Genomic DNA, 12,966 nt, shown 5'->3' with positions numbered 1-12,966 from the left:
AGGTTTGGGTTGACGGAGTCTTCACGTGAAAGGCAGCGGGGGTGGGGGGGGAGAAAAATAACATCTGTATGGCCTTTGCAAAGATGTACCTTGTCTTTGGGTTGTTGTGGGATCGGAGGAGAAGGGAAGAGGGGGAAAGTTAAGGGAGCAATTGCTGGGCCACTGACTTTTTCCAAAACTACCACATAGTTTCTGTCATTGTGTGAGTCGGAAGATTTAGTGGGGAGGCAGTAAAACATCCAAGAAAGATGGCAAATGAGAGGGAGAAGAAGATTGACTTTTCTTAGCAAATGGTCCATCCAAATCAAGATAACCACCTCATACCACTTATATTCCCAGAGGAAAAATAGGAAAATAGGATGTAGCTAGTGATTCAGTTATATTTGCAAATATGCAAATGGGTACAGAAGTGGTATTTTGTGGCACCAAGAGACAGCCCAAAATTTTCTGGGAAAAACAATGACATTGACTCCCTCTTTTTTTGGAAATAGGAATTGCAGCTGTTAAATATTAAAGTCTAACTTCTTTCCTTTCTTAGGAAAATATGTGGAAAAGAGGTGAATCGGATAGCAATATGGAAACAAAGATTCAGCCTCTCATCTATATGGAAGTATAATCCATAAATTGGCTAAAAAGAATGACATGAGTGGAATTTCTTCTATTTTTTTCCCAGTGGGTACATACAAATAAAACCAGGTTCCAGCATTAGGGATTCTAAGCGGAAAACCAGATTTTTGTCAGCATATAAATGATATCATTATATGAATAATGACAGACTGGGTTTATTTGTCTGGTGTCAATTGCAGATGCTCCAGCCTTTCTAAAGAATGCTAAGCAGACCAAGGAAATTACTACTAAGGTTAGGATTAATACCACTGTCCATGCACTGCTCAGATTTCTACATGAGTCAGTCCTGTTTCTTATTTCAAAGGTCATTTAAATCTTAGGTAACATCTATGATTATCAGGGGGCAAGACAAACAACCAGTTTAAGATGTCGGAATCTTGAGCGCTTATCTCTCTTCACATGGTTTCCAGGCTCTTGATTCCAGCATCTTACACTTCCACTAGACAATACCCATCTCATTCCTTTATTTTCTGTTTGTTTCAGACACTTGGCTATGTTTACCTCGCATGCCTAACTTGGAGACTGAATAACACATTTTCTGGTTTTGTACATTGAATTGCAAGCTGTCCCTACAGGCTGGATTTACACAGTGTGCACAGAAAAAAAAACTAACCAAGATTAACCCTAAGTCAGATTCAGCCTGAGTAAAATATCTTCTAACCTTTTTATCTGACCTGTCTATTTGTGTTTTGTGATCATTTACAGTGCATCTAAGTGAGAACTAACAATTGCATTGTAAAGGATGCTTTCTTACATGTATTTGGCAACTTGTCACAAGTTTGTATCTTACAATACCATGAATGGGAGCCTCTTTCACTCTTCTCGTCATCTTCTTCAGTTGATGCCCTTGGGCATATTTTGGGTTTTTATTATTGGAGATCTGAAGGCTGAATTCCAGAGTATATACTGTATGGTTAGTGAGGGGTCCTTGGTGCTCTCTGAGCTTGCTTGTTTTCTTGCAGATATTTCATTACCCAAACTAGGTAACATCATCAGTGCTAGTAAGGAGTGCGGTTTGCTGTCGGTTTATATTCCGGTGTCTTGTCCTGTCAATGTTGGTGGAGGTGGTCTTGCTGATTCTTTGGTTGGGCTGTTTGCTGCTGGCTTCTTTGGCAGTTTCTTGATTGGGGTTTGGTTTACTTGATTCTTGGTTTGATATTAACCTTGGTGTTAATCTAAGCCAATCTGGGTGCTGATTGCTGGTGGAGAGGTGCTTGGGTCTTTTTGTCCTTTATGGGCTGGGTGATAATCTCTTTTGCATAGTCTATAGATGTTGCTCATGTGTCTATTGATGGCTGATTTGTCAGAGTGCCAGGCTTCTAGAAATTCCCTGGAGTTTGGGGGTTTGGCTTGGTCTAGGAAGGTCACATTTTCCCAGTCGAAACTATGGTTGAGTCTGTCCATATGTTGTGAAATTAAAGAGTTTTCATCATGTCTTCTGACTGCTAGTTGGTGTTTGTGGATGCGTTCTGTCAGTCTTCTGCCTGTTTGTCCTACATAGTGGTTGTTGCAGTCCCTACATTGTATATTGTAGATGACTCCTATTTTTTCTTCTGGGGTTGTTAGGTCCTTTGGTCTGCTTAGGACTTTTTTTTTTTAGATAAACAATCCAACCTCCCACAAGAAAAGCTGGGTAAGGACTTTATTTAGACAAGCCTAAACACACTGCAGCCACCGGGAACAGCAGAAAAAGAAAATAGAGCATCTATGCAACATATTCCAACAAAATGGATATCCACGGAACTTTATCAAAAAGTCCCTGACCATTCATACAACACAAACCCTAAAAAGAATTACACTGCCCTACATCAAGCATATCTCAGAAACTGCCAAGAGACCACTACAACCACATGGAATCAGCATAACACACAAGCCAACTAAAGCTCTTCAAAACATCCTATGCAGACCAAGTGAAAAGATCTTGAGAAGGCTTTGCCTCAAAATCTTCCTATAAATTATATACACAATGCACATTCTGTGCTGAGTATGGAGTGTCTTGGCTTAGAAGTGAGCAAGTTTTCCTGAGCTAAGGGGCCACTGGCAGTTATTTACAGCGTGCTGAAAGCTGCACTCTAGAATTGGTGAACCAAAAGTAAGGGGAGAGACTAGAGCAATAAATAAATGGTAAGTATTGAATAAATAGGAGATATCAGTGAATAAAAAAGCAGTCTTTGGGCAAATGCTTCCAAAAGGTTCAAAGCAAGGCCATAAAAGCCTGAGCCAATTAATAGTGCCCAGTGGCTTTTATGAAAACTGAAGACAAACTGTGATAAACCAAGCAATGTGAATGCACACCCACACACATAAACCACCAGTCATCACACGAGAGGCTAGAATGGAAGAAAAGTGGTGTTTTAAAGGCCACTGGGTCAATCTGAAAATTTTCTCAGCATTTATTATAACTGATTACTCTGAACTTGTAAAGAATACTATTCCAGAACTTTTTCCCATTGTTTTAATTTTATAACTACATTCTTAGTCTTTTCAGAGAGTTAGAAACCATTTCCAAGTGGGTTTTTCCCCCATTACCATTGTGTACCAATCACAGTGGTCAATGGAATAATGGACCACAGTTTGCATCTTATTAAACATCTATGTATCCTTCTACGTCTAGGTTCCATTTACGCAGTCTATCACATTGTTTGTTAAATTTATTTGCCACCCATCTCACTGAGGAGTTACTCTGGGTGATAAATAAATTTCAAAAGTGAATAAATTAAAAAACAAATGTTGATTAGATGGACACTAGATATGCAACTGAACTGTCCAAGTTACATTTATAGCTAAGAATTTTTATACCAGTTCATCTATTCTTGGTGTCATGCTTATTTGAAGTAAGAGAATATTTAGAAACCAAGATTGGTCAGGAACCAAGGCTGCCCATAATACGGTTGTCTAGCTGGGGCTTTGGGTATTGTTTCTTTCTTCTGTAGAGATGTTTTTTTATAGTCTTATTCTCTTGAAGACTTCAGGAGCTGAAGACAGAGTTTTTCAGCCTTTTCACCAATAGCGCCACTTTTAGGATATGGCAATATTCGAGTACCACCAGTCGCCTAGCAAGGTGTCAAAAACTTGATGACCAAAAAAAAAAAGGGAAAAAGTGATAAAGTACAGGTAGTCTTCGACAGCAGTACACTTAGTGACTATTTGAAATTAAAATGGACTGACTGAAAAAAGTCCGTTTTTCACACTTATGACCGTTGCAGCATCCCCAGGGTGACTTACATTTAGATGCTTGGCAACTGATTCATATTTATGATAGTCACAGTATCCCGGGATTGTGTGATCCCCTTTTGCAATCTTTTGACAAACAAAGTCAATGGCCAGGGCCATGGCCAGCTCAACATCGCTCAGGTCGGGGGGGCACCTGGGGGGGGAAGGTGGGGTGGTGGTGATCTGGGGTTCTCCAGTGGAGAGGATCCCTCTTGGTCCACACAGGGGACTCCCAGATGGTGGCGCAGGCTGCCCAGAGCCCTGGATAGTGGAGAGCAAGTGTCCAACCCAGTGCTCGAACTGCCGGGGCACCAGGACACTGCAGCCCAACCCAATCCAGTCCCACTTCCCCAAGGGGGCATCCGGCTGCGCTTACCTCCTCCCTGAGGCTGCTGCTGCAGCTGTGCTCACTCTCCTTGGCCAGGTTGCTCATGGTAGGTACAGGCAAAGTGCATGGGTCAGAGGGAGGGCCTCTCCCTGCAAGGAGATCCAGCTTTGTAACCAAAACATTCTCAGCAATGGGATGGGAGACCACCAGGAGAGGCCAAGAAGAGGGGGCAAGGGGATGGCGAAAGGGCAACTGAGCTGCTGGTGGCCAAGTGCTAAGGTAGCACATCCTTCAGAGTCTCCCTCCCTCTCATTCTAATCTCCCTTCCTCTCTCCTTCCCTCCCTCCATCTCTCCTTCCCTACCCTCCCTCCTTCCCTGCCTTCCTGCTTCTCATTCCCATCTCCTTCCTTCTCTTCCTTCCTGCCTGCCTCCTTCCCTGCCTCCTTCCCTGCCTCCCTCTTTCCCAGCCTCCCTCTTTCTCATTCACATCTCCTTCCTTCCTTCCTTCCTCCCTCCAAGCCTTGCCTCCAGCTGATGGTGCCTTTCTTCATTCCTTGTGGAGAGTGAACCCTCTCCAGCTGCATTTCTCCCCTGTTTTTCCCTGCCACCTGTGTGCGTGCCCAGCACAGATGGCTGCCAGGAAGTTGTAGATCAGCTCCCGGCCAGACTGTTTGATCTCCTCTCCTCTCTCCCCCCTCCTTCTTTTCCCTTCAGTGCAGCTCCAGCTGACTCCTCCTCCCAAGGCTGCGTCTTTTTTCTCTCTCCCTCTCCCGTCAAAACTGCCTCCTTTTATAGCCCTCCTGTCTCCGCCCTTCTCCTCCTTTCTCTTCCGGGTGAGCCAGAAGTGCCAATGCTGCAGCTCCTGAGGACCCTCTCAAGGCAACTCCTGTGCTGCACCACTTTAGCTCGTTCACTCCCCCCTCTACACTTGTCCAGGCTAGGCAAGGTCACGTGACATCTGCCAGGTGCCAATGTACCACCAGTGGTACGCATACCACTGGTTGAAAAGCCCTGTCATATAGCAAACAATAATAGGCATAGAAAACAAAAATCTGAAAAAAGAACTCAGTCCCCAGAGAATCATGGAAAAGAGATGAAGATGGCAGAGATGGGTTTTGCATCAGTGGAGAATAACTCTACGAATAGATCTCCAATGCACTAGCAGTAGGTATAAATCTACTGAGAGTAGGAAGCCCCAGGATATTTCAAGAATGGTGCAGAGATAGATAGCCTTGGATCCTTTAGATAATGGACTGTTCCTTTTCCCAGTGAGTCCACCAGATTTGGATCTTCTAACAGAAAGAAAACTGCTAATAGGAAACAACAAATGTAATGATTTTTTCCCCCCCAAACTTCCCAATCCTAAAAAATATACTGTTTTTTCAGTCATGAACCACATAAACCAGCAAATCTTCAGGTTTAGTATATTATCTGCCATTTCCAATCCTTTGCACCCTCTTAAAAAAGTAAAGCTTCCCCCGCACATGCGTGCTAGTCGTTTCCAACTCTAGGGGCCGGTGCTCATCTCCGTTTCAAAGCCGAAGAGCCAGTGCTTGTCCGAGGACGTCTCCGTGGTCATGTGGCCAGCATGACTAGACGCCAAAGGCGCACGGAATGCTGTTACCTTCCCACCATAGTGGTCCCTATTTTTCTACTTGCATTTTTTTACGTGCTTTCGAACTGCTAGGTTGGCAGAAGCTGGGATGAGTAACAGGCACTCACTCTGTTACATGGCACTCAGGATTCAACCTGCCAAACTGCCGACCGACAAGCTCAGCATCCTAACCCACTGAGCCACCACGTCCCTTTGCACCCTCTTAGGATGATATAATTGTCAAGCAATAAACTTCAGACTACAAAAACTAGAAGGCTTTCTAAATACAAATATTTTAATACTGTGGCAAAAGGCCAACAAAGCAAAAGCAAAATTTACATCCAAAGGCTGCTTGCCCGAAAGTGATCGTAAACATGTTTATATTGAGGAAATTCCCAGTAAAGTATTTGACCTTAATCCCATATTATTGCATGCTTAAGTTGCACTCTAACATGAATTTGCTTGGGAGTGAGGCCCATAGAAGAGAATATTTGTAGCTCAGGGTTGCACTGTAGAATCCTTGGTGCTCTCTGAGCTTGGTGATTTTCTTGCAGACGTTTTGTTAACAAATTAGGTAACATCAGCAGCATACTGATGATGTTATCTAGTTTGGTAATGAAATATCTGCAAGAAAACCACTGAGTTCAGAGAGTACCAGGGATCCCACAATGAGTCCCACAGAAATTAGCATTTTTGAAGGATGAAGGACTGCAGGCTAAGCATAGCTATGTCATGGATCTTTGGGGAGGATTCTTTATTTCTACATTGTGATATTCTATTCCCCACTTGAAAATAGCAGAATCTGCCATCAGTTTTCAATAGTTATGCTCAGAGAGACACCAAGCACTGCCACAGTGAGACTTGAAGTTCACAGGCCCATCCCAATCATAAGTATATAATATTGTCCATTTCTATATAGGAGACCTATATGTTGTTTTAATCAATTGCCTTTCTGTCCTGTCTGGTATTATTAAGTGCCCTGATCTTCCTCTTATATAGATAGCTATATGTCAGTGAGACTGAACTCATGTGCTTCTAATGTAGATCCTTCTTATGAAGAGAATGCTGTAAATATTTTTTAAAAAAAATCATTGTACACATTACTTGCCACTGTTCCGTCACTTTTGACATTTTGATAGTCATGCCATTTGTTTATTCTCTGCAGAGTGTTTTGATAGATATGAAAAATATTTTCTTTTTGTTTCCATATTAGGCCTTTTTTAGAAAAATAACTTCAATTTTTACCTGAACCATAATCTCTAGTTCATTTTTTTTGTACCAGGTGAATGCAGAAACATTATGGAATGGGCATAGCATGGCTGAAATGTTATCATTAATTACTTCTCTTCTATGTTTTTAATCATGATTTTGAAGACCATAAAATCTTTGCTACTATAATTATTTGTTTTTTTAATCCATCCATTCTCTAAACAGGAAGATATTTGCAAATTTGAGTAAAAAGCATATAAAATTCATCAGGAAAATGCAATGTTTCACTTTCCTGAAACAAAGCAGGATTTCTTTGGCCTTTTGATCCCCATAAACAAAAAAGAAATTCTTTTCCCCCCCCTAAAATAATCCATGTCCATTGTAAGGTAAAATAATAAGAAATGACTGCCAATTGGAAGATTCTTGAAATATGATGCAAAAATTATATAAAAGGGGCAGTAAAAAAAAGAAAAGAGTGCCATGTGTATTTGTGGCAACTGGCATTTATGGGATTATAAATTTCCATGGCAACTGATGCTTCCATTTTATATTTGCTCATTTCAGAAACAACACAGGCACTAATGATAAAACTTAATCATACTTTTGCATGACCAACAAAGGAAGTAAAGGTTTGGCTGAACCTACTGGCTGGCTCTGGTTCTCTAACACAGTGTTTCCCAACCTTAGGAACTTGAAGATGCGTGGACTTCAACTCCCAGAATTCCCCAGCCAGCTATGCTGGCTGGGGAATTCTGGGAGTTGAAGTCCACGCATCTTCAAGTTCCTAAGGTTGGAAAACGCTGCTCTAACACAGTCAACAATAACTTGCAACAGATCCAAATATTAACAAAATCTGCTCTGCAATTTAGACTTGGGATCACCAGGAAGAACCTGAATGCTTTTATATGCCTGAATAGCCACTCTATATTTATGGAAAGTGAATTGACAGAAATTATATTTACCTGCCAGCCCATAATATTAATAGTACATTTGAAATTTACTGTGTATGGACCTTCAGGCTTGTCTGCAATAAACACATTCTGTAAGCAAGAGCAACTTGCTCATTGTAATATGAGCACTTCTATTCATAGAGAACACAGGTATCAAACTCGCCACATCACGTCACGTGACGTGTCGTGACTTTTTTTGCATTGCCGGAGCTGGGATGGGCATGGTCTCCGTATGATGCAACTGGCCCATGGGCCGGCAGTTTGACAACCCTGATTATAGAACAATCAGCTGCAGCCTGTTCAAATATGTATATAAATATTAAAATAGCAATATGTTTTTAAGCAACAGATGATTGGCAGCCATATTGTTCTTCTCACACTTATCATAGTAAAACACTACACAGGAAGAGGGGAAAACCAAATTTCTCAGCAGAAGCTTTGCAGAGGGAGGCAGATTGTTTTTCTGTTGGCCCAGAAAAACTGCTCAGTTTGACTCCTGACTTCCTCTCCCTTCATTTCCTGTGGAAGCAAATCTATAGTAGCTTTCTGTTAGCCATACCATGATTTTTTAATTGATCAAAGAAATAGGACTCTAATAGCTTACAGCTCTCTCTTGTTGTTGATGCTCAGACCTGTCTCCATGATACAGTGATGACAAACCCCATGACATGTGCGTCAAAGGTGACACATCATGACATTTTGGTTGATATGCCAGTATTCACTAACAAATAACAACAAATATTCTCAAAAGCATACTCCATTCTTGCACAATTTTCAGAGATTGCAGAGGCTGCACAAGAACAGGATGTGCTCGTCCATGGCCTCCAGACCCTCTGAAAATGAGGTGAGATAGCCATGTCTTTGGAGCCTCCCAAAATTGCATGAGAACAGGACATGCTTTTATGTGGTTTTTGGAGGCTGCAGAGGCTGTGGAAGAGCATTCTCCAAAGCTGCTTCATGATCGAAGGCCTTGTGTGTCCCAGAGCAACCTGGGATTGGCCTGTCAACAGAAAGAAAACATGGCCTAAGGGTAGGTGGCGCAAGGCAGATCCTAGGGAGTAGCGGGCCATGGATGCAATCACACCATTCCCAAGGTTGTGCTTCTTGGGGAATGATGTAAGACAGCCTTTTAAGTGGCAGCAGTGGTGCTAGGGCTGAACCCAAGGCCCAGCTTTTTTTCAGCTCTTGATGCTGCCCTCGACTGCAACTGTTCAGGGTGGCCTAGATAGTGTTGGGGAGATAAATTGTTTTTTTTTTCCTTATGTTGAGTGGGTGGGGTGGCTCCAGAAGAATAAAGTTAGGCATTTTCTGAAATTTTGATACTCCAAGCCGAAAAGATTCACCATCATTGCCATAATAAAAATGCATAAGGGTGTGGTTGAGCTTCACTTTTTGCACTCTCTTATTAATCAGTTGAAAGGCAAAGTGGTTGATGTGGTTTTCTTAGCATTTTGAAAATGGTGGTGAAATGACCACAGGTCAATTTGAAATAATTTCTAAGACTCTGCAGAGTGAAAATATACTCTATCTTCATTCGACTCAAATTTATCATACCTGTTGCACCATTTATAAATTGGATAAATTGGAGTAATTTTTAAATATTTAGTTAGTTAGTTGCCTGTTTACACATTACACATTAGATAAGTATTTTCTAATTCATTAGTTGCAATGTTCTTCCAGAACTTCACAAAAGGAGTGGTTGTTCCACCTCTTTCAGTTGTCTTTTCTTCTCTATATGGAGATAAACATTAGCATCCATTACTAACTTTGGACCAAGCGGTACGTTTACTGCTCATGTTAGTCCTGTTTGGGCATCAGAACTGAGCAGTTCTTTGGACTACAGTCAGGGATACACCGAAGGAAGATCTCAAGTGAGTCTGTGCAACCTTACATACTAGGCTTTGGTTGTGCAATTGCCCTGAGTAACTTGCTGAATTTTATGTAGTGATCCTAAATGCAGTGATCCTAAATGGGTTTTTTTCCCATTTGTAACCTTCCAATGTTTTCCTATTGCTTCCTTCTTCTTCTTCTTCTTTCTTTCCTTTTCATTTTCTTTACTACTGTACAGTAAAGAAAGGAGATTGGTAATAAGGGAAGTCATCCATAAAGTAGTATGGGGTGTATTGGTACGTATGGGTGAAGAAGTGTTTAGGGATGGGAGGTATAGACTATCCATGTGTCTGGGCTCCAGGAGCAGAAGTTTTGTATTTGCATTGTTTTCCAAAGCCAAGCAGAAAGAGCTTTGCAGAGAACCAAGGTTGCTTCTTTTCTGTGATTGGGCAGGTACTGTACATTCTTTATTATAATTTATAAAATGGCATCTAATACAAGTCCATATGCTACAGAAATACTAGAGGAGGAGTAAGAATTCAGTAAAAACGCATTCAAAGCAATATGACTCACTGGCTGGAGAAGAAACTAAAATGTTCTTGTTATACTTATTAAGAAAAACCATGTTACTTGACTGATTGTCTTTCTAGGGCTTTGCTGTTGTTGCTGTTATATCTCTTTCACTCAGCTACATACTGAAATGTTTTCAATAGTTAAATAACAAATGTGATCCTGTTTTTGAAAGCCATTCTATACACAGTATAGAAAGAAACAGGAGCAGTATTTGCAGAATTCTAGTCTGTTCCAATTAAACTCCAGGGAAAGCGTTTAGACCAATCCTGGAATCTCCCCTCCAGATAGAAGAAAAATGTTTCATGGTGTACAACATGTAAGTTTTATGTGCAGAGAGTAACTCTCAAAACAAGATGGCAGCTTGTCTTGCAGTCCGAAGTGCTATAATGTCAGCCCTTAGAGACAAATCAGTCTTTAACACCAAAGTCATGAATGGTAAAGCTACTTTTATTACAGAGTTATAGTAACATAACTTTGCAACCCTGAATGTGTCTCTCCCCTCCCTCCCTTTATCCTTAAGAGAAGTGGGATAGGGTCAAATCTGAGAGGTTTTGTCTAACTCCATTCATGCTTTGGACTAAGATTTCTTTTATCTGACTGTTGCCTTGGCTGTGTCTCTTCTTCCTCAAGGTTATTCCCACAGCCCATTACATGTACTCTATTCTTTCACTCTCCATGTGCTACTTCATTCCTCCTTTTGTGAAGTAAAGGCTATGAAATATCTTGTAATAACAGTTATACACATTTCACAGTGGGACCTGTTCTCGGGCTAATGAAGCCTTAATCAATGTATACATTTGCTTTAAGGATGTAAGCTACTGTTGTGGATAATATTATTGTTGCTGTTGCTGCTGTTTTTGTGTGCTGTATATACACTCTAAAAAAGCTGTCAGATCAATTAAAGTAAAAGTATATTGTGGAATATACAGAGAATCACCCAGTTAACAAGATTCTTTATAAAAATTGTATATTCATGGTCTTTGGATTGAATATGTATGCTTTCTGCCTAGGTGTATGAATGTGTAACTTTTCCTTCTTTTTCTCTTTCTCTGCAGACCTTTGTAGTACTAAACAGAGGCAAAACACTCTTCCGATTTAGTGCCACGCCTGCCTTGTACATTTTAAGTCCTTTTAATCTGCTTAGGAGAATAGCTATTAAAATTTTGATACATTCATATCCTTTTCATTGTAATGTGTACCACTTATTCTGAAGTCATTATTTCCTGTTTTGCAGGATTGATGTGCTACCTTAAAAAAGCATTATTTGTGTTTAAAAACAACTTTTATAGAAATAGCCTGGCTTGGGGAGATTGAAGTTTCCCTAAGCAACTGTAAGAGTAGGTGAATGAAAGTGAATTTATTAGGGATGATGTTAGGGAATGTATGTACAAGATATGCCCATAGATTTGAATACAGGCAGTCTTTGACTTATGACCATTGATTCAACAACTGTTTGGAGTATTGAAAAAAGTGACTTACCACCAGTCCTCATACTTACAACTGTCACAGCATCATCATGGTCACATGATCAAAATTTGTACATTTGGCAATCAACATGGTTTATGATAGTTGCAGCATCCCAGGGGGTCACATGATTGCCACCTTCCCAGATAATTTCTGACAAGCAATGGGAGAACCCAGGTTTACTTAATTATAATTGTGATTCACTTAATGACTGGGACAAAAAAAGGTTATAAAATCAAGTGGAATTCACTTAGCAGCTACATCCCTAGCCATAAGTCAAAAACTACCTGTGACTGGTATTCTGCAAGAAGTGCTTACTATCAAGCAGAACTCACACTAGAGAAAACATAAAAATGCTGTCTTCTCCTATTCTCTATGTCAGCCAGTTCCTTTGCTCAGCCCAGGGAGTAAATACATCCCAATGCATTCTATATATCTCCCTATATAGATGCCACAGGAACTAGAGAGGGAGGCTGGGGGAGAGAGAGAGAGAGAGAGATGGGGAACATGGAGTCTAAATATAAAATGAATCAAATCATTAATTTCAAAAGAGAGATGCATACTAATTCTAAATGAGTGGTATTGCCTTCCTGTGTGAGTCCATAAACAGTCCATAAAACAATCTTGCAATTAAGGTATATTTCTCAAATCTAAAAGCTGACTAGTCAGAGTTCATCTTTTCCAACTGTACTGTTTCTATGTATGTAGAGAAATGCACCCATAAGATTTGGGATGTTGTCTGATTATGTATATGATGTCATTTATTCAAGGTCATTCATTTTGCCTATTTTACTGACTGGGCCTTGATTGTGATAGTTTTTCTGGGTCTAATTCAGCTTTTATCACTTCCTCTCTTTCTTCCCAGTGAACTGGCCTCTTTTTAGATCTTCTCATCTGCCTGCAGCAACTGCCTGAGAAAATTAATAGGAGCATACAATTGCCCTAAATCAGGGGTGTCAAACTCACAATGTCACGTGATATGTCACGAAGTATCAGGACTTTTTTTCAGCTGCCAACAATGGGGTGGGTGCGGTTTCGCCATGACGCATCTGGCCCATGGGCCGCAAGTTTTACACCCTTGCCTTAAATAGACCTGGATGCTCAATTGTCCTTATTTTCACTTTTGCAACCATATAAGAAACTCCCCAAACCAATTTGATTTAAAGCACATGGAATA

General features: G+C 40.7%; 1 protein-coding gene and 1 long non-coding RNA gene across 2 annotated transcripts in view; one reads left to right on the top strand and one right to left on the bottom strand.

Annotated features, from left to right (window-relative positions):
• Positions 1-12,966, bottom strand: part of LOC310635063 — a 110,005-nt gene that overhangs the window by 15,777 nt on the left and 81,262 nt on the right. The gene's annotated exons all lie outside the window — the stretch shown is intronic.
• Positions 1-12,966, top strand: part of SCN8A (sodium voltage-gated channel alpha subunit 8) — a gene marked incomplete at both ends in the record, with an annotated part of 79,396 nt that overhangs the window by 335 nt on the left and 66,095 nt on the right. Inside the window, one exon of the mRNA XM_083353607.1 lies at positions 11,381-11,513. Coding sequence (XP_083209733.1) covers positions 11,381-11,513 — 133 coding nt within the window. The remainder of the gene's footprint in view (positions 1-11,380; positions 11,514-12,966) is intronic.

Source organism: Vipera ursinii (genome assembly GCF_947247035.1).
Source record: "Vipera ursinii genome assembly, chromosome: 2".
Classification (NCBI taxonomy): Eukaryota; Metazoa; Chordata; class Lepidosauria; order Squamata; family Viperidae; genus Vipera; species Vipera ursinii.
The sequence above is the reverse complement of the archived record's forward strand: the minus strand, read 5'-3'. Positions and strand labels throughout refer to the sequence as shown.